Source organism: Carassius carassius, chromosome 29 (assembly GCF_963082965.1).
Source record: "Carassius carassius chromosome 29, fCarCar2.1, whole genome shotgun sequence".
Classification (NCBI taxonomy): domain Eukaryota; kingdom Metazoa; phylum Chordata; class Actinopteri; order Cypriniformes; family Cyprinidae; genus Carassius; species Carassius carassius.
This window is the reverse complement of record NC_081783.1, coordinates 10,255,890-10,278,942: the sequence shown is the minus strand read 5'-3', so window position 1 is coordinate 10,278,942 and position 23,053 is coordinate 10,255,890. Positions and strand designations below refer to the sequence as shown.

Here is a 23,053-nt window from a genome sequence, read left to right as displayed (position 1 = left end):
AACCTGTCGGCAACATGTTTATGTCTTTCTATGCGGGTCCAGATTGTGAGAGTGTATGTAAGTGTGTGTGCTGTTATGCTAAAAAACATCTGTTCTGTGACTGCCATTTATTAGCAATACAAGCCAAATCACCTACAGCCATTTTAGCTCTGTCCGTATGGCTTCTTGGTTTGCTCTAAACATTGAGTTTGCGGTCTTAATAAAATACTTTATGTGATGGGATGCATTATTGTCCGTGTGTTAACCTGATGCTAACCTAGACCAGCGTACAGCTTAAAGTTGACAATTGCACATGACTTCTCAAAAGTTTGGGGTCAGTAAAAAAAAATTGTGCTTTTATTCAGGTGAGATGAATTCAATTGATAAAAAGAGACATTAAAGACATTTATAATGTTACAAATTATTTCCATTTCAAATAAATGCTGCTCTTTTGAACTATTCATCAAGAAAAGTATCATTATTTTATTTATTTTTTTTATTGACTTTGATAATAACAAATGTTTTTGAGCACCACTGAAGGACTGTCTCCAGGAAATGCAGCTTTATAAACAAGTGTAAATATGTATAAACAAGTGCTGTCAAATAATTAATCACGATTAATTGCATTCAAAATAAAAGTTTTTGTTTACATAATATGGGTGTGTACTATGTATATTTATTATGTATATATAAAGACAAACACACACAGCATATTTTGAAAATATTTACATTTATATTCATATAAATGATATCATATATAAAGATATTTAATATATTTAATATATAAACATAGCATATTTTTCTTAACTATATACACACATATTGTGTTCCTGTAGCTCAGTTGGTAGAGCATTGTGCTAGTAAGCACAAGGTTGAGGGGTTCGATTCCCTGGGAACACATGATAGGTAAAAATTGATGGTCTGAATGCACGGTAAGTCGCTTTGGATAAAAGCATCTGCTAAATGCATAAATTTTATTTTTAATTTAATTTAATATGTGTGTATTTATATATACATATTATATATACACAGTACACACACCTTTATATTATGTAAACAAAAACTTTTATTTTAGATGCGATTAATCTCGATTAAACGTTTGACAGCACTAATTAAAACAGAAATTAATTACTTTAAATTGTAATAATATTCCACAATATTATTATGTTTCCTACATTTGATCAAATCAATGCAACCTTGGTTTATAAGATGAAAAAAAAGACTAACAATCAATTTTGTCCAATAGCAAACAACACTACAAATGCACAACACTAATCAGCAGTAATGGCTACTCAAACTCATAGATATCATTACAAGTGGATGTTGCGTGTCTGTCATATTAGCATTAGTGTGTTTGCTTTTGACTTCATGTTTGCCCAGGAAGAACTAAATAATTATGAAACATGACAGTACGGACTGTCCTTTCTCAGCGGGTGACCAAGCAACAGCTTAGCAAAGGTAAAGACAAAGGTAAAGACATGCACAATGCACTGCTGCCTCTTTCTCTCTGTATCCTCACTGTGAAATTAAAAACAGATCTGTAGACACAGCGAACAGCAAGTGCCTGATGAGGCAGAAGAGCGGAGCAGTGAGCCAGAACACTAAATGTGCCATAAACACGCACCATGCATGTGCGTGTCTCTGTAACATCATTGGACTCAAATTCTCTTAATGGCTATGCAAAGTGAAGCCTTTTATTATTATTTAGAGCAAATACATAAATAAAGGTATTAAACTCTGTTGACTGTACACATGAAGGGTTTGATTGGATTTCATGTTCGTTTTTACAATTATGAGGCTAATTTCTGGCCACGCAGCCGAGCGCATCTGTGTGTGTATTTGTCTGAGTAGTTGAGCGCGTGCAAGCTAGTTTATTCATCCGATGTCAGGACCTATAAAGATGGACGCTGTCAATGTCTGTGCGGAGAGTGAGTATGTGTGTGCGCACATCAGGAGGGGGACAGCCAGGCGTAATTTCAGCAGATGTTGCCTGACAATGCCAGGGTGTGTAGATGGGCCTCCGGGGAGGAGAGAAGTGAAGTAGCAGTCGGATTCTGCAGTTGCACAGGCAAAGAGTGCAGTCACCACACCGCACACGACACCTCGCCCAGAAACAATGACAGCCCACAAGAGTAAAGTGACAGGGGAGAGAACTAGAGAGAGGGAGATAAAGAGAAACGTTTTATGCACCGCTTGGGCCTTATCAACCTGAGAAAGACCCCAGAGGACAACTTTATATGCTCAGTTCATAGCTCAGAAGTCCAAAGAGGTTAGCTTTGTCTCAAATGCGACATAATCCAAACATATATCCTTAGTAAGAATAAACCAGAAAATAAATACATAAATAAATAAATACATCACACTGTGAAAACAAGAATGAAATAAAAAACATATAAAAATATATTGATTTGAGGGTCAAGAAATTGTTGTGCCTTTATTTTACTACCATTACAAATATTTTTATTCAGCACAGATGTATTAAAATAATCAAAATAACAATTAAGATATCTATAACATAAGATTTTGAATTTCAAATGAATGCTGTTCTTTTGAATTTTCTATTCATCAAAGAATTCAAAGAATCTAAGTTTTCAACAATGATACAAATAGAAAACATTATAAGTAACAGATCATTAATAGTAATTGAACACCAAATCAGCTGGATTTCTAAAGGATCGTGTGACACTAAAAACTGAATTTATAACCTAGCATTTTAAAATGTATTAAAATAGAAAACTTATTTTAAGTCAGATTTTTTTCACAATATATATATACATATATATATATACAAATGTAAAAAAATATTGTAAAAAAAAAAAAATTCATTATTCCTATTTTTTTTTTTTTTTTATGGTCTTAACTGGTTCAATAATGGACTCCCAGTCTGGCCAAGCTGGTGTTAATCTGTTTTTTGCAGGCCGGTCCTGCTGAAAAGTACCCAAAATCCTTTCAAAACTGGCCAAAAGAAAATCTTTTTTAAAATCTGGTTTATGAAATCTGACTAGGTAAGTAAGAGTGTCCACATTAATTAGTTCTACAGAATAGCTCAGAATTTGGACTTCCACGTATATGACAATAAATGTTTGAGTTTAAATTGAGACTTGCCAAATATGATCACAGTTTGAAACATTTATAAGACCTCTAGAGGAAATATGTGAGTGATTACCAGGTTTTCTGTCCTTTGAGATTGCAAAATGATTACTTTCCAACTTTTGGTTAGAAATCTGGCAACTCCATTGATCTCCATCCAAGCTGCCCTGAAGGCTAACCGGAAACACTTCCCAATTAGCATGTCTTAACACACTAATCACTAATCAGAGACCATTAAAATAATTGTACACATATGCCTCAAGAGAGCCATATGGCTGCATATGAGGCCTCCATTCCAACCGAGCAACAATTGACAGACTGCAAGTTCTTTAACATTGACCACAAAGCTGAACTTTGCTAATCCTTATCATTAGATCAGCTCAGATAATCTAGATAATGGGGCTAAATGAGAGCTAATGTGTTCGACCTTGATGTCGGGTTTTAGTGAGAGCCCAGAGACAGGCTCCTTAATGAGAGAGGCTCTGACAGGGAACGTCAAAGTTCCACATAAAGGAACCTTTGTTTTCCTGCTCACCTTTGTGCATGCGTTTCTCCTTATCTTTCCCCCAAAAGCTGGAAGGGCTTGCAAATGTTCCTTTACCGTGACTCAGAAACACACAAGCAAGACTAGAGTAATTTTCCTTCGCTGAGTGATTTGTACTCTCAGGAATTCACTGATTACAAAGAGGTAAAAACACTCCTTTGTGTGTGTGCGTCAAAATGGCCATCTACCTGTCTGCCACTGTTGTCCCAGATTTAAGCCCACAGGATGGGCAACGCATCCTGTGAAACATGCACAGCAGTAACATGGAGGCGCTAAGGGGCCAACATTTTAAGAAAAGCAGTAAGTGACATCTTCATGGTACTACGCCATTTAAAATTTAGGAGTACAGCACAACAAGCCTAAAAAAAATAATAATGAAAATCCCCGGCAGCTAATTAGAATATTACAACAGTGTGTCATGGGCCAACACAAACAAAAAGACAAGCTAAGTTATGTGTCTCATTAGGTTCACACCTCAAAAACTATTGAGAAGTGAAGTAACAGAGCTATCCACAACTCGTTCCGGCCATACTTTCCTCAACAAAACTTGCAAACCTGAAAAGGCAGAGATGTCAGTGTCCTTTCTTTCTACTCGCCTTCGTTCCATCTCAAACTTTCCCTCTCTGTAAAACTCAGGGAATATGGCAATTCACTGACACAGATGTCAGTGTCACTTCCTTCCACTTCTTTTCTTTCTTCCTACCCTCAACAAAACCTGAAAGAAAGCTCAAAACACAAGAAATGTCACTGTCAATTCCTTCCTTTCTTCCATCTTTCCACAGTGGCTGTGAAAGCCCATTTCTGCCACTTAGTCAAAATTGAGATAATTAGTCATATTAGTCACAATAAATATTTTTATCTCATAATTGACTTGCATAATCTCATGTGATATAGTATTTCATAATTCCGACTTGACTTTATATCAGTCGTCATAACGTTTATTTCAGTTTCGACATTCATCCATAAATCTCAGTTTAAATCCACCTGAATTTGTCATCTCATAATTACGACTTAGTGCCTCAATTTTAACTTTGTACATAATGATTATGATTTACCAAATCATGGCTTTTTTTTCCTATGTAGCAGAAATGTGCTCAATTGTAACAAAGCATTGCAAAATGAAGTGTGCAAAGAGCATGTGCAATTAAGTAGCATCACTCCAAACGGTGCAATTTCCCCCGTGAAATGCACACAAAAGATGCTATCAGTCTGGGGCTCCTTGCAGGTGTTAGACAGAGCAAAGCTAATGATTCTCCATCTTATCTATGTGTCAAGAAAGTCAAGGTGGGAGAAGGGAGGAAAAAGGGCCATCATCACAATTAACCGCTCTTTATTTTGATTAGCCTTGCATTGTCAACGACAATACCTGAATAATGCAAATGAAGCTGGGTATTTAATATTCCTTCAGAGTTCCTTTGAAACAATTTTGTTTTCCTCTTTTTCCCTTCAGCTATATTCTCTCCTGATGAGTCACGATTATTACTGGTGAGTTTGTTCCGCCTGATTAACCGCTAAGTAATGGTAGGCACTTATTTGCTTATTTAAAGGAGAGAAAGGTGGACAGACTGCTGAGATAAAGACACTACTGAAGCCATGGACTGCTAAAGGGTGACTTGCAGCTGATGTACCGCAGCCTGGACCACAGAACTGTTTTGCATAATTGACTTCACACTTCACAAAATAAGATTCTCGCTCTATAACGGTTACAGTCACAAGACCACACCACTCGAGACAGAGGAAAAAGAGACATGGACAGCTTCTTGTTTTATCTTACAACCACCATTTTCCTAAACCGTGGAAACATAAAAGAACTGACATCTACTCAAAATGACATTCACTAATTCGCAATCACGCTCCGACTGAAGTTTCTACAACCGGAAGAAACGAGTGGAGGCTAGACAAGCATGCAAAGCTTAAACTCTTTTAAAGGTAGGCTAGAATTTAGAAATATGTATGATAACATTGCTGCCTTATTTATACCGTGATGCTTAATTTTGCATGGTATTTCATACCGAACAACATATAGAAATGAAATGCTGTGCATATATACATATAGGAATTGTTTTAAGGCTGCATTATCCCCTTCTTTGGATTTCTGTCATTGAGAGGAAAACACAGGAACAATGACCAACTTAAGGTACAGTAGAGTCTAATATTCAATATAAGTGGATTTTCATGAAGAAAAAAAAATAAAGTGGACAACACTAACCAATGACAGTAGGGGATGTGACCAAATGAATGAATAAATGGCCTGTTTCTACCATTAGCCTGAAGCACCATGAATGGAGTACATGGAAGAATGGTTTGAAATGACAGATTTTATTTTATTTTTTCCAAACACTTCATAGTTTTTTATTCTTCTTTCTCATGCCCTATTTCTATTCATCCCTCTATGATCCATCCCAGTCTGTCTTTCTCTATGTCTCCCCCCACCTGCACTCAGAACAGTCTGTGAGTCGGCATACAACACACACTGGTCAGTACGTTGCCATGGTGATGGTGCAAGCTGAGGGCAAAATCGACAGCTTTTAAGAAGCGCAGATGCTGCTAGAATTTAAATGGCCGGCAGTGGCAGGAAAGGCTGCATGTGTATGTGTGTGTGTCTTTTTTGGGGCCCAGATTAGCTGCCGGCATACAAGGAGCCAATCGAATAGTACAAAAAACCTAACAAGACCTCTGACAACTATCCCTTGATCCCATTCCTCGGATCTTAGGTTGGGACCCAAGAAAGGGCTTTGATTGACAGAACCTGTACAAAACACCTCACTTTCCTCTAGGGTCATTCGGATACGCCAAGTCTGCACTGCTCATATCCTCTAAGAACATGATTTTGTTCCTGTGATGTGTGCAGCATGAATGAGAAAAACAAAAACAGACATGAAACACAGAAAAAAAAAATAATAATAATAATAATAAAATAAAAACTGAACACATTTGTAAAGCTCAGTGGCTCAGTGTTTGGCTTGATCCCAGAGGAGCAATGCTGTAAATGTGTCATATTAATTGTGTTAAGACATGGATGACAAAAGACTGACATTGCATGAATACTATAAAACTAAACTTGCTGAATAGTAAAGAAAAAATCAATCCATTTGTCTAGCTATCAACTTAGGGAGCCTGAAATAATAGCTGTGGTAATGCAAGCTCATCGACCTGTGCTCACTGGTACCAAGAGAATTTCAAATAGTTTTTGAAGTAGACATTTTTATGGTGTCATTAAGTAAATAAAAAGTGATGTTTACTGGTAAAATGTGATATATAGAAAGGGTAATGTCATAAATAAATATGGGAATATGGAAATGAAATACTGTACCTTAAGAATTCATGTCCCCTGGTGAGTAATTTCAATACATTCTGTTTAACATTAAATCCACAATGTTACACCTTCACAAAAGTTTTATTGAAAGCCAACTTGCTTTACTTAAAAAAAATACAAAATACAAATTAAAAATCAACAGAAACAAAACAACACATAACAGAAATTAAAAACAAATGGGGATGTCTGCAGCTTTAAATACAGTTCCACAGATGATACACACACAGAACGCAAAGGGTTGTATTCAGTTTGTAAACTAGCCACTCCTGCAGGACATCCTGTCAACATTGCATCTTTCCAGCATAACAACACACGTGATTATTGCTTTAAATATGAACACATCTCATTTACAACGAGACTTCAAATGTACAAAATGGAGGATGGAGCCACTATCAAAGCAGCTGAGCTCAAGATATATCTGGTTGGTTCTATTTACACATCTGGTATTAAGCAAGGTTTGGTGTGTTAAGAATGAATAAAGCAAATTATTCTATATAAAGCTATTTAGGTTGTTCATTCTGCAACGGAACAAAACACACACACGCGTGCACGCAACAGCACATATAGCTGGTTATTAACATTCACAATATTCAACTTGTATAACAAAATACCTTTTGCAGTGATTGTCTCCAAAGGTTTGCTAACACAGTCCAAGAAAAATGGTACTCATTTTTGGTTTCCTTGTTCAGTACTAGAGAAAAGTACTAGAGAAAAGTGATAAGAGTATTAATGTCAAGTAGCTTTCTATTTACAGTGAACGTGACATTATTCACAGACTGGTAGAAAATCCCGCAGTTAATAATTCAACAATGTTCGATGGCACACTCTGATGTCTGTAGCTGATTATTAATCTACATTAAGCCAATCCACTTAGTTGTGTACATAACAAAAAGAAGTTACTCTTTGCATGCGCAATCAATGAAGCTTGAGAAAGAATAGGGGAATTGCCCACCATTCATTTGTAAAAATAACCCACTTCAACTCCAACTAAACAGAGTCCAAATAATTAAAGACATTTTTTAATGCCCGCCAAAATGTGCCATGGAAACGTTTAAATATAATGAGCTTACTTGTCCAACCTTCTCGTGTATTTTAACTTAGCACAAAGTTGTCTTTATGAAAAAAATGCTTTTTATAATAATTTTGACATATTAACAATTGTGCAATTAACTGAACTAGCCTTACAACAGACATCAAAACAATAACAGCTATCATTTGTTGTCTTCCAAAGCAAAAAATAAGGCATATCTCTCTGGTCTAAAGGTTATTATATAAAAAATGTGTTTCAAAGGGTTTTGAAAGCAGTTCTGATCATCTTTTGAGGGGCAGCATAAAACACTGTCCAACTGAAAACTACCCTCTCACAGAAAATCAAAATGGAAATAAGAGTGCAGGATTGTCTCCTTCATGTAAATTAGTAGTAATTAAATTTAGCATTTTTTTTCCTTCAGAGCATAAATGATACTATAAAACTGAAGAAGAAGAAAAAAGTTTGAAAAATAAAATAAACTTCTTTCAATCAAATGATGTGCATGTGGGCATGGGTGTGTGATCAGTGCAGCTTTGGTTTGACATTTATTCAGTTCCAGCCCCTAATACATGCCCTTAGTCCACACCATGTTGCTGTGATACCCGTTGCTGTGATACCCTGTGCTGTGGTACCCTGGGCTGGGGTACCCTGGGCTTTGGTACGGTGTGCTGTGGTACCCTGCCATGCTTTCGAAGTCGTCTCCTACCTGTTTGGTGCTATATTTTGAAGAGTTGGCCTTGTAGCTGTAATCCGAATACTGGTCTGAGCCTGTTGAGTTGTTGTCCCCGGTTCCTACAAAGGTATTGGTGGCCGGCAGGTCCTGCACTGCCTGGTGTTTCTTTGAGGCAGAAGGTGACTGAGGTTGGAGCTGAATGGATGGCAGAGGAGAATTAGACCGATAGTGTCGCCCCAGGTCTGGGCTCCCAGGGGGGTAGTTGAGCGGCAGGTGAATCCTAGGGCTATCGTTGACGCTATCATTCATGAGGTTGAACTTTAGGCCTTTCTGGAGACTCCCCCCCTCATCCTCCTCAGATGGATTGGCAGGCTTTGGAGCTTTGCTTTTCTTTGCCTTCTTGTTCTTGTTGCTCTTAGGTCCTGGTTTGGGGGCATATAGGTCTTTGGTCTCCTTCTTGCCTGCCTGGTAGCCACTTTTATTTTCCTTCAGCATGATGTGCCTGATGATCATAGCCACTGCAATGATTAGAACTACCACACAAAAGCCACCCAAGACTGCAAAAATAATGTTACTTTGCTGGTCTCGAGAATAATCGGGATCTCCCGCAATGTCCATTTCAAGTGGTGTATAAAGACTGTGTCCAACAAGTCCTTCGACATGGGAGACATTGCCGATGGTCTCATTGACATAAATGTGAACCAGTGCGGTCGTATGGCGTGGTGGCGCGCCTTTGTCCTTAACTTTTACTACCAGACGATGGAGACCAATATGTTTGGATGTGAACTCTTTAGCCAATGTAATCTCACCTTCTGAAGAGATCCGGAACAAGCCATGAGGGTTGCCACCTACAATACTGAACTCCATCTCCGAATTTAAACCGATGTCCATGTCCTCTGCCTCAACACGTTCTACATGGGTTTCTGGGCTGGTGCGGGGATCCAAGAACTTGTATGAAGAGTTTGAGGGCTTAGTGACATATGGAGCATTGTCATTCTCATCAAGAACATTAATGGTAATACCAACATAGGAGGAACGTGGTGGATCACCTCCATCAACAGCTTTAAGTCGGAAACTGTAGGTGTTCTCCCTTTCTCTGTCGAAGGAAATAGTTGAAAGTATGGTGTATGTTCCATTTTGAATCATAAACTTGCCATTGTCTGGTTCTACAGAGAGTTCAACATGAGCATTGTCACCCTCGTCACGATCGTTGACTGTTACCATTCCAACAGGACTAAGGGGTGGCATGTTTTCTTGGACTGAAAAGCTGTAACCATTGAGCATAAATTTAGGGTCATTGTCATTCCTGTCGAGCACCTTAACAACAACAGTGGCAGTTCCTCTCAAGCTTGGTACACCTTTATCAGCTGCTGCGACTAGAAATTGATAAAGATCTAATTGTTCACGGTCCAACTGGCTCATGACACGCACTTCTCCTGTGTTAGGGTTAATTTCAAATAGCCCTTTGGGGAGTGATCCACCAGTGATACTGTATGTCAGTTCCGCATTAGTCCCACTGTCGGCATCCGTGGCTACCACATCCAGAACCTTGTCACCTGGCTGGTTCTCTTCAGCAAATTCTACCTCGTACAAAAAGGGCGAAAAGATCGGGGAGTTGTCATTCATGTCTGTCACTTGCACCTTCAGGGAATTTGTGCTGGATAGTGCAGGGTTGCCAGAGTCCACTGCCACAATTTCAATCCTGTAGTCTTTGATCCGCTCGTAGTCCAACAGCATGGTTGTCTCAAGGAAGTACTTCCTCTTGCGGTCGTTGCCTGTTTCACTAGCTGAACGTAGCTGGAATGGGACATCCCCTGCCACCACACAGGTTACAACTGCATTTTCACCTTCATCACGATCTGATACCTCCACCAGAGCCACAGCTGTGCCTACAGGCATGTCCTCCGATATGTTAGCGACACCATCTTCATGTGTCACAAGGCCAATACCCCGGATTCTGATTGAGGGTGCATTGTCATTCTGGTCCTTCACTGTAATAGTCACATGGGCTTTGGAGCTCTTCGCCTGTGGACCATTGTCTTTAGCTTGGACATAGAACTTGAGCATGCTGATGTCTTCACGATCCACCAAGCCTTTGACGAAAATGGTGCCTGTGTTGCGGTCAATGCTAAGGAGTCTCTGGACATTCGATGATGCCTGGTGGAGGCTGTAGGTCACCTCTCCATTGGGTCCCATGTCGGAGTCATTGGCCTTCACCTAAATCAACACAACACAAAATGAAACTAAGCAACACACTGAAACATTCATTTACCAAATAGATTATGTAATCATAGATTTATACATCAATGTCAAAACAGAAGCTAAAATGCTTAATCAGGACCATTGAAAATTGATAAAAATCATTGCAAGTAGCAAAGAATTACCATGCCAAAAATATGCTTTACACACTTTAAAAAGACCCTAAACTCATCCAAGAACTAGATCAGACTAATTAATAAATTAACTGAATTTTCTTGTATAAAATAAAGCACACCTCATTTGATTCCAGAAAACAGCTTGTGCTTTCACTAATGAGTAATACCATAATGGTGTTATTATTCAGTTTTTAATATGTAAGGAGAGAAATGAGAAACACACTTACTCAGAGGGGTTATACATGATTGGGTTGTGTTTTGTGTAAAGTTAAATTCTCCAAAGTTAGCTGTAGTTTGCTAGATGACGTTAATTTGAGACATCACTTAAGTTACTAAGTCTTGGCAGGGATTTCTATAAAAAAAAATCTGGTCTATCGTGAACCTGGGAATAATTTTACACAGCTCTAAACTGAAGTGTGGCTTGATTAAAGCTTTTAAACAATCAAGATTCCCTTGTTCCTGCTGCATCCTCTCCTCTTTTCGTCCTTGGCCGTGTATGAAACATGCATGATGTTTCAGTCCATGTATTACAGTGAACAGCCTTAATCTGAAGCAGTCATAAGATTATTCATGGTGCTTAAGTTATTATTTCACTATGAGTCACTCCATTTCATCCTCCATGCAAACTGGTAATTCATTTCATTTAATGTATTTGAAGCGCATTTCTCTGAACAAGCTGAAACACTCCATCAACATTTACAACCCTCTGAAATCACAAAATTAAGCAGTTTCAATACCACTACTACTTATTTACTTTGGCTTCAAAGGATGCTTATGAGGACTGAGAGGAAAATAAAATCTTCTGACATGCTCTTTGAATACAACTTGGTTGCATGGATTAATTGTTGACTGAGAGATTAACAGTCATTAATAAAAAAAAAATAAATAAATTTCCTGGACACTTGCATCAGATTAATCTTGGAAAGCTTCCAGCCTTTGTTGCCATCCTAATATTAGCAGTGCTTCTATTTCCACAACAATTCAACATGCAATTCTCACCGTCAGTCAATACCTCTCTCCTGTTTTGTAAAGTTTGTGTTTAAAGGGACCATGAGGGATCAATCGATTGCCTGTGAAAATATGATTCGGCTTTCCTAATTCTTTCACTTTAATCCTGTTCTATGGGAATCGAGGCTAAAGCCCGTCGGGAAAACTGAGACTCCCCATTTACAAGAGCTTGTCAGGTTCTGTGTGTGGAGCTTGAGTGCACTTCTAATGCCAAGCTGTCAAATCAGCTTCTCTTTTACTTATTGCCCAATCTAAAGGTTTAGCATAGCATATACTTGCTTACAAGTGAGTTTAATGACACACTTGTGTCAAGACATATTTACTTAATTCATATTTTATATAATAAACAATAAATACACTTAAATATTCACTGTATAAAATTATAAAATTTAAATATAAGAATAATTATAAGAATAATTTATTATGAATTTAACGTGAAAAACAATGCATTCAAAGTATAAATAATTTTCCAACATATGACATAATTTTTGCTTTAAGTTGCATTTGTTTCGTTTTAGACAGAGAGTATGACTTAAAAATAGATTACTTACTTGTAGAACCGTATGACCCACTGGACTGTTTTCTGGGAGCTCACCCTCATAATGTGACTTCTCAAATTTAGGCACGTTGTCATTGGCATCTGTGATGGTGATCCTGAGCAGGGCACTACTCTGGCGGGGTGGAGAGCCACCATCGATCACTTTTATGTTGAGGTCATATGAATCTCGCTGCTCTCTATCCAGGTTTCCCAATACAATGAGTTGTGGCAATTTCTCATCTGAGTCTTGTGCCACCTGCAGGCTGAAAAGGTTGGCAGCTTCAGGGCCAGTCGTTAGGGCATAATCGGCGATGCCATTGCTTCCAGAATCCTTGTCGGTGGCCAGAGGTATGGCAAAAAGCGCACCGACGTGCGTGTTCTCTGGGATCGACAATGTCAAGACAGGTGAAGAGAACTGTGGAGTGTTGTCGTTCTCATCCAAGATCTCAATGCGGCCTTCGATGAGCCGAGGTCCTGTGCCTTTCATCAGGTCTGTAATAGATACCTCAAATTCTAAGAAACAAGGATCGCCCTCGAAAAGGTTGCGGCAGTCCTTGAGAGTCTCACGATCGATCGGGGTCTCTGTGGTGTAGATATCCCCTGTTTTGCCATCCACACGGAGGTAAGGAGCACCCACCTCAAGCTTGTAAAGGTGGCCAGTGTCTGGCAAGCCCTGGTCAGATGCCAAGCTGCCAATCAGTGTGTTAGGCGGCTGCTCCTCGGTTACCTGGTAGATAATGGTGCTGACGACATTTGCAGAATAACAGAGAAGAAGGAAAATCCACACTAGCATGGCACTCCACCTTGACCACATCTTATTGGCACTCTGGCACAACATCTGTCTGTTGCTGCAAAAGATCAAGCAAACAAACAAATAAGATTAGAGAAACATTCATTCTTGAGACATTATCCTTCAAAGTCTCGAACAGTGCCAAAAAGCCTGTAAAGTGATGGCAGCCATAGAGTTTTATGGCACTGATTCCCTGGGATTTATGATTGATCGCACCTTCATGTGCGTTGCCTTTTTAGAGGCAGTAAATGTGTCACAAACAGTTACTTGTGTTTGACCTTCATTCTGCAAACTTCACGTCATGTCTAATTCATAAAGACAACATATGCCCAAATTCCTGAGAGATGCATTGGCTGACTGACCCTACAAGAGGAGGAAGCTATCAGACAAGTGAGGTCCATTCAAATAATGCTGTAACTCCGCTTGATCTACCTCCAAGCTATTGATAAACTGTGTCTCATTTGTAGAACCATGCCTGGAGTCAACAAAAGTGTGAAATCCATCAAAATCAACCATCAGATTATTTATTTTCCCCCGAGCCGTGTTTTATTTCAGTCAAAACCAAAATAACATTTATATATCTAAAATCATATATTAAAAGAAAATCTTAGGCAGTACAATTACATTTATTTTTGGCCCATATTACTCTCAGCTTATAGAAATAAATATGTTCTTCATTTTATTAATTGTTAGTTATTTTAGTTACCTTAGGTCAATTCTGCCTTTTCAAAAAGCTGTAATTTATACCATAATAAAATGAAATCCAAAAACACTTTGAAACCTGGAGGGCAAAACAATAATAAAAAATTAACTAAATTAATTAATAAAATTAAAAAGCCCTATAAAACCAAATATCCAAATCGTTGGTCTTATATTAATTTGCTTATTAAATAATTATATAATTATTATTTCAAAAAGTTTCCAGCCTGCTTCCTTCACACAAATCACACTGTTTCTTGGAGTGTTTCTTGGCCACTTCCTTTGCAAACTTCTCGTCTTCTCACTGTGTTCTTCTTCTAACTCATATTTTACACAAATGTTTTACCCTGCAGATAAACAGGGTGTGCAAAGAGACAGAATAGTAGCCAGACAAAGAAAGACCACCATTATTTTCACCATTAAAATCATGGTTTCTTGAAAACAGTCTTCTCTTTCCTGTCTTTAAGTTATTGAACACATGGTAGAAGAGTGTGTTTTTCAAATGGCCACTTTAGCTGATAGCTATTCACAGCAAATGGCTCCCAATTTGTTGCAACATCACACAACCATGAAGAGGTGAGAGATGGGCTATAGAGGGTGCCTTGACAACAGCCCCCTCCTGCCACTTCACCAAACGTTAACAACCTCAGCGTGAGGTACTGCAAAATAACACGGAAAAGAACAATCAAATAAATAAATCAGATTCTGTTAATCCATCATGTTTAAGGTCTTGTTGCTTTGATGTTTCCCGTTGTGGTAATTGCAGAGTCCTGTAACATATGTGCAATGTTATCCCACCATGCTCCCCATGGCTAATGAGGCAGAGCTGCTAGATTATTGTCCAGAGGAGACCGACACCTTAACTCGACCCAGCGGTGAACCAATGGAGGCTGTGAGAGATGCCACCAGTCACATTCTTCCAGTGAATACCAAAGCTAAATAATCAAAGTCTTTAAATGTCACCTTTCATGAGGTCGAAAAAAATATAACTGCATAACTTTGTTAAAAACCACATACATATACCAAGAAATATCTACTGCCAGCATATTGGTGCAGCCATTTGGTGACTAATAGGAAGTGGCTTCTTCCATACACTCATCAGTATTGATTGTCTGTAGTAGTTTAGTGCATGTACCATTCAATATTTTTCCATTAGCAGACACATGACATAGCGAGCCTTTCACAAACACATTACAAGGAATGTGTGGTTAGAGCAACAAAAATGGATAAGGTAACTGCAACAAGCACACACTCCCATAAAGGCAGTATTAATATACCCAAATTAGACACCAGTGACTACAAACACACTCACACAACTGCAACTACAAGCCAACAACACTGTAGGGAGAACAATGCACTAATGAGGCTGAAATGAAGGGTGGGATGTGTGACCCTGATCACACATATGATGAGAGCTTGACTCATTTCTTACTAATTTCACAGTCTAATTCTGAATCTGTCGAGACAGACGACTCTGGCACACTTTCATGTGGCTAATTAAACAGTGCCAACCGCAATAGAGGCTGGAGAGGTGAAAAATACATCACCTTTAAAACATCTTATCTTTGATTGTGGTTTCGAACGACCATCTTATGGAGGTGGCATTTCACAGTGATGCATCAAGAGCCTCTGCTGAAGGTGCGTGTTGAATTTTGTACCATATGTTGATGAGAAAAAGGTCAATGTGAAAAAGCAGGGCAGGGACTTCAAAAGCACTGGGTCAAGGAATAAATGGGCTGAAAAGAAATGGCGCTAAAATGCTATTTGTTAAAACAAAAAGGACAAGAACTATATATAAACTGAACCAAAACATCCCATCTTCATTGTGGAAAAGTCAATAAAGCTCAAATACATTCTCGCAACATGAAAAGCATGTGAATTTGTTTGTTGCGATGAAGGGTTTAAGAGGCTCTCACGACATTCACTCTCCAGGGTCCTGCATTTAAGAGTCTGTGTTAAGGGTCACTGTACACTGGGATCCCCAATGTGGGCCGTAGACATCCTTTCCCACACTCTACTCTGAATGTGAGCCCGCATGTTCACATATGTATGCGCCGTACATCTGTGGGTGTGTAAAAGTTACACACAAGATCTAAAAACAACCACAGCAAAGGAACGTCAGCGAGTGTTTGCTAGCACAGACTCAGGAAAATGGAAAATCTTAGAGAAAAAACATGAAGGTCATGAAAAAAAGGAAAACAACTGAACGTGTTTGAGTATATGAAATTTAAGGATGGCAATGGCTCAGGCTTTTGGCTAAGAACTGTCCTTTGTAATGGAAATGCATAAGTGCATATGAGTGGCGTGCCTTAATAACAGCAACATTTACAAGACACAGGAGGCCCTAACAGAATCAAATCATTCACTGCTACATATCAAACAGCTTTCCTTTCAGTTGCAGAGAGTTCGCACTTAGCTTTCACACAGGTACACAAAAAGCCTAGCCATTACAATGACAATAGGCCATCAGTGGGGATTTTTTCTTACCTCCAAGCATTGATCGTCATCATTACATGGTCAGAGGGGCGATTTATAACAGGCCCTAAATCAACATGCCCCATCCACCTCTCTAATAACGTCTTCAAATGCGCCATCGTCAAGCCGAAACTAAGATCTACTCGCAGGGAGACAGGCGTCGCCAGAGTGCTGTATTTATGACTACTGTCATAATCCTATGAGAATTTATGTTCGGCTCTCAGGCTGTTTTTCCTAATTCATCTTCTACTTCTGTGTATAAGCTGGATGTCATTAATATAATCAATAGCTGTGAGTGCAAAGGAAGACGTGATTCTGTGTTTCCCATATGGAGTCTAACCGTCGGCTCTTTACATATTATTCACAGTGCATTTGGCCAGAATTTTCGCATAAGCCTTCGGGGGAATGCGGCTCCCCTCTCATTTCCTGTCCGCAAAACCACATTATGTTCATTTCACACCTGGTCTCTTGTAACAACACCTCCTACATCTCTCTGTCTTTCTCTTTCATTCGCACACCATCCTTTTATGCCCTACCGTGCCCTCTCAGAGACACGCTCATATATATATATATATATATATATATATATATATATATATTGTCAATAAGGCCATTGTGTTGTTGCGCAGGGGGAGGTTAACAGATTTAACAGGCTAATTACTATTCTAAAGCCTCCCCCGCTGACATGCTTTAAAATTGCTGTATGATTTTCTCTCTCCCTCACTCTCACCATCTCGCTCTCCTTCTTTCCTCTTTAAAGACTTCTAACAAGGAATTCATCATTGTACCAACACTCACCCTTCCTCTGCCAGCAAAAAAAAAAAACAAAAAAAACATGAGAATATTAGGATGGCATACCTCTGCCAAGACAACCCTCCCACCCCAGGTAGCATCCAGCTCAGCATGAAACAGCAAGGTGATTCTAGAGAAAATAAAGCAATAAAAGCATTTACGTAACCGGCGTGGCAGGAGTCGGATTGCTGGACGAGGCAAAGCAGTGGCACTGCGTCATGGTAACGCACTCAGTCAATGATTGTTCTAACCCCTCCCCATCCCGGTTTCAACGCGATAATTAAAGAATTAAATTAAAGCTGTGACATTTATGAGGGTTCAGGTGTCAGCTCTTGTCTGAAGCCAGGAGAATGATTGACTCAGAAGGAAGTGTGAGTGCAGCATCTGTCCTAGGTTAATGGTTAACTCATCCAGCTCAACTGACATTTTAGTGCGCACCTGAAGTGCGTATTCAAAAATATAGCATAAAAGCCAAAGATTAATTTGCTTACTGTTACACGAGGTAAGCCGATAGACTAAACAATTTAATAATGTTGCAGATTAATCAGCAAGGAGATCGAAAATGTGTGTAGTGATCTGTGAATAAAACGCATTCATATGTGCTCATTCTCACGGAGACCACGCAAACAAATCCTTCTGAAACCACATAAATTAAATAAAATGTAGTAGTTGCAGCTGGATAAACACTAACCAACCACATTCTAAACACTGAGTGTGTCAAGAATTTGATGCCAGCGCCCACAGCCAAAGAGTTGGGTTCACGTGTACTTTTGTCCTCGGGTGCATACTTCTAGGCTCTACAGGCCACCAGCTCCACGGCGTTCAGTGACCCGTTCAGGATGGGTGGTCCAAGGCCCCCCTCCCTAGCCAAGTGCGAGGCACAGAGGATTACTTTAATTATTTCATTCAGCCATTGTGGGGCCAGATTAGTCTGCACCCGCTTTCAGACGAGATGAACTGCTGCCACGCTGCAGTCTACCAGGCTGTTACACAGAGAGAGCTGGCCAGTCACAAGGCTGGCACACAAACTCTCACACACCATTACACACGGCTAAACACACACATACACATACACACACACACACACACACACACACATACACACACACAGTGATAGACAAAGACAAGAAGACTGCTGTTAATATTATGGGTTAAACAGACTAAGTTGTATTAAAATGAGCAAAACAGGCATACTATTTTTACTTTATGTATACGGATTTGTTTAGAAACTATGTCCAAATGGGAAAAATAATGAAGGACGTTAAAGCTCAACACTGGGTGATAGCTTGCTGTTTAGTTTGACCAACAGACCATTACTTTCCATGAACAATATAAATGTAAACGTAAAAAAAAATATATATATATATATATATATATATATATATATATATATATATATATTAGCTGGGCATTGTCCAAATACAATCGGATAAAATTATAACTGAACTAATCTCAATTTCTACAATAATTCACAACACTGACATTAATAAAAAAAGGGAAAAAAAACCCTATGAAACAGTAAAGACTAGAAACTTCTTCAAGGATGCAACTTGTAATCTTCTTACCGTTCAATGGGGGGCTGTACATTGTATATTGTTGACTACTTCACTACTACTCTATCGAGCTTCATTCAATAACAGTCAAATTTATATGCGCTTGGAATAAGTAAGGTAGCCTACATTTTAAATTCAAAGAAAACATCTCTATAGCTTAAATGCTAATAACCTCTGCTTTCTACAGTGTAGAAGTTTCGGTTCATTCAAGCGATCATCTGAAATTTGTCTCTGTGTGCTCGAGGAGTCTCATTTCCTCCCGTTTCGCTGGATTCTCGTACTCAGTGTGGAGCGTTTACGCCCATCAAATTTACTAAAGACTGTTTATAATGAGGAGACACGTTGTATCATGATCGAACGGCCGATATGTGCGAATTATTCTATGTCTTTCAACTTTTTAAAGATATTTTCTATAGAAGACTAGCAGGACGCAATTAGTTGCCCCTTATACGTCCAAACGCCATAACAAAACTAAAAGGGGTCTTAATCAAAACACTAAAGTTATTGTTATATATATTTTGAAACGTAATCTATAATAAACTGATAAAACATTTATAGCATTTATGTTTTGTCAACGTACCGTCCGAAAGGCTCAGCGGTCTGCTGTTGCTATGGTTTCCTCCTCAGACAACGCGAGTTCTGTAGGCTACAAATGTACAAATAACCAGCCGCCCTGACTAACTTCCAACTTTTGTGGTTACTTAAATCTCACTGAAATGTTGAAACATGCATGAAGACCACATAACTTAGTTTTTTTTTTATAGGTGGTCAGCCTAAATCATAAATTCAAATCGCATTCACCATCGCTGTCCAGATTGAGCGACGGAAATAGTTTCGGCACATTAAAGAAACAAGATGGTGTTCATAAGATCCACAGATCAATAATCTCCTGGAACAGCACGAGGATCTCACTCAAGTGCCGGTGTGTTGTGCTGATGCCTACAGAACACGATCTCGACGAGAGCGGAAGAGAAATGACTTTTACCTGCGGATGCATGCGCTCCGACTTAGACCAGGTCATTAGCAAGCCATTGCAGGATTCTGTACAATATTACATCCGGCTGAACGCATTTCCAACAAATGAACCACAGAAAGAATCGAGATGTCCGATCACAGCTGGGCGGAGTAAAGCACAAGCCTTGTCGTGTTTTCACACCTGTTTTCCTCAGCCGGACGAACAGGTTTAAAAGCAACCCGACGACGGGAGCGGCCAGAAAGACGGGATTCCACAGTTATGACAGGCAATGCTTTCGATTGCGCAGTAGCCTAACGATTATTGGTGACTGAGTATAATGAAATATATCAGTGCGTCTCGAGAAATGTTGACTAGTCGACATTCTGTGGGTGAAATTTACTGCGGAATTTTTAAACGCAATGAGATGGAAAAGTGGAGCTATGTGAGAAATGCGCAAAAACGCGAGCAACAGTTGTTGTGGGAGCGAGCAATAACCGAGTAAGTTAACAAACTTTAGGGTTTACTTATAAAAGCTCACAAAATATATACGAATTCATTATTCTGTCTAATTTGAACAGTGCTACAAGCGTCGAACAAGTTTGCATGCAATAAGAGCAGTTCCCGGTTTTTTTTCTTTCATCTATAATGCGCTCATTCTCGCGCGCACTGGAAAGAGCTGAATATTACATTTTAGAGTGAGGAATAGATTAAAACCCACGCGAAGATAAACTGACCGACACTTGAGCTTGTTGAAGATGTTCAATCTCTGTGGACCCATGGGGTCAGTGGTTTAATTTCTATATGTGGAAATGCATAGCAAACGTTGATCCACTCCAGCGCTCGGTTTCTCGTAGAAAAATCAATAGCAGTAGTGTAAGGAAAACATGTCACATGCGAGCTAATCAACTCTGATGACATCCGAGGGTGGATGTTAACTTGAGATAGGCTATCGAAAAATTCGGAATATTTAAACTGAGGCGTGCAGCACTTCACATTTATTTGCTCACCGTTTATTATAATGGAAATCAAATAATCACGCAACCTTATGTCGGATGATATTATAGCCTACTCCTGTCGCAATTATGATTTACACACATGCACAATAAAGTATAGCAACATAGCTCCTATTATAACCTCATTTACGGACAACATGAGAGGGCATACACTGGTAAGAAGAACAAATGTATACTAATGATAACAAAAAATCCAATATACCTTAACGTATAGTTACTCCTCTTAGATGTAGGCTAGTCTTGGCCGACGGAGTCGGACCGGGAGCCGCTTTCCCTTTGCACGCCACAAATCAAGCGCTTTGGATATCCAAAATTCAGCACCACCGCAATCCTGTTGATACAAAACAGCACCCTTTTCCGCTGTCAGCTCTCTTCGTTTTCGTTAAAAAAATCCTATTTTTAACACAAAGGGTCCTTTAGAACGGTAGCGAAAAGTGTCACGTCAAGAAAATAAGAGCGCGCAACTTGGCTGATGGTGGTTACACACATCAGAGAGAAGTGTTCTCTCCATGCGCACGAAAGGAAACCCCGAAACAGCGCTACTCCGGACAGGGTTCACAGCATCCCGAAACCTCCAATTCCACAGGACAACATCCTCCAAAAACTTCAACCTTCAGTCAACTACTGTCTGTGCGTAAGAGTGAAAACAGAGAAAATCTTCCAAGACTATGTCCGGTAGTGTCCAGTACGCGTGCTCTCAACATCAGTTCACCATTCAGTATTACTGGGGACACCGGGGCTCGCGCTCTTGCCGCAGCTCGCCGCGCGTGTATACTGTGGATAACCTATGTGAGAGTGAAGTGATTTCCGACCGATTGCGCTCTCGCTCTCGCGCTCCCCCTCTCTCGCTTGCTCAGTCTCTCATACAAGAACATCATCTTGAATCGGCGAGGGCGGAGCTTTGTGAGACGTGCTTCTGTGGACTCCACAACAAGACCTCATTCGTATTTACCCAAACATCACCAAGTGCCAGTGTTGCCATATCCGCTTATTAAATGCGTATATGCTTGTTCTGTCATAGAAATGCTTTAAAAAATGAGCAATTACCAGAACACAGTAAAGTGTGACCTATTACTAATTGCTGCTCTCAAGTGTAACGTTTGAGCTGTGCTCTACACAGTTCCCATATCCAGTATATTGTGCAAATGAGCATGATGAATAGAATGGTCATATTGAGCAATACTTACATGACTGCTTCACTACAAGGAAAGTTGTTCCACAAGGTTAAATTGTTCCTACATAAGTAGATCTTGTTTGCAGCTGTTGTTAGTACACACTAGGTCAAAAAACATAGGGGTCACAGGACAATGACAACTTGAATATAGTATGGCAACGTATTTAAACTACAAACAAAATATGTGCTTCATCAACAGTCAACAAGTTTTGGTCAACTGATGAACTACTGGGATTTTAGCATTTATTTAAATTGTAAATGTAATTTATTTTTATTATTATTATTATTATTATTATTTGTAGGCTACATGGATTTAATTCGACTCAATACTTTTGTTGAGGGATGGCACGTGTACTTGCCTGTTTCTCTTCTGTAATCTGGCAACACTGTCAAGAGGGATCCCTCCTAAACTTCGCATGCAGAAGAACTTTGAGATGCGTCGCACGAGCACTCGGAATAAACGATTATTTCCGTCCCCTTTTCAAACCGTGTGACGCTGCGCGCGCATCCCTCGTGCAGGTGCTAGCTTCCTTCCGCACACCCCTTAACTGAAAGACATTTTTATTAAGAAATACAATGATAAAAGCATAACGTCTACCTTTAAAATGTGCGTCTTATTAAGAAACATGCAGACGTTACCGCTGACACTGTAACATTAAAGAACATTATCCTTTCGCCCGAAACTCAAACACAGTCGTCACGCTTCAGAGTTGCGATAGTAAGCACGACTGTGTCATTTATGACGAAATGTCTCGACTCAGCGCGGTTTTCAATCATTCTCTACTTTATTTAAAAGGGATAATCTGCATCAACACACCATGTGCAATGATATTATGTAGTTTATCACGCTGTCATGAGGGCACTAAGTAGGAGGGAGAGAGGGGAAAAAATCCCAGATACATAAACGCCATTGTAGCAGAGCGCAGCTGGAAATGTTCATTGTGCTCTTAGCGGCATCTAGAGTTCACGGGAGGAATAATTATTACACACACTGTGAGCCAAACTAATACACGTAACTGTATACACGGTGGACAGGAGATACATTGAAC

At 39.4% G+C, this 23,053-nt stretch overlaps 1 protein-coding gene across 3 annotated transcripts in view; it reads right to left on the bottom strand.

Annotated features, from left to right (window-relative positions):
• The window catches only part of LOC132109608 (protocadherin-1-like), a 151,317-nt gene extending 129,638 nt beyond the window's left edge, over positions 1-21,679 (bottom strand). The window contains exons 1-3 of one of the 3 annotated variants that reach the window (XM_059515831.1): positions 21,033-21,679; positions 12,567-13,401; positions 8,666-10,849 (exon numbers count right to left, since the gene is read on the bottom strand). In XM_059515831.1, coding sequence (XP_059371814.1) covers positions 8,666-10,849; positions 12,567-13,391 — 3,009 coding nt within the window. In that variant the 5' untranslated portion in view covers positions 13,392-13,401; positions 21,033-21,679. Of the gene's footprint in view, positions 1-8,665; positions 10,850-12,566; positions 13,402-19,847; positions 20,031-21,032 lie in introns of those variants that run through there. The other 2 variants (XM_059515833.1, XM_059515832.1) reach the window with 2 other exon arrangements.
• Between the last annotated feature and the right edge of the window lie 1,374 nt (positions 21,680-23,053).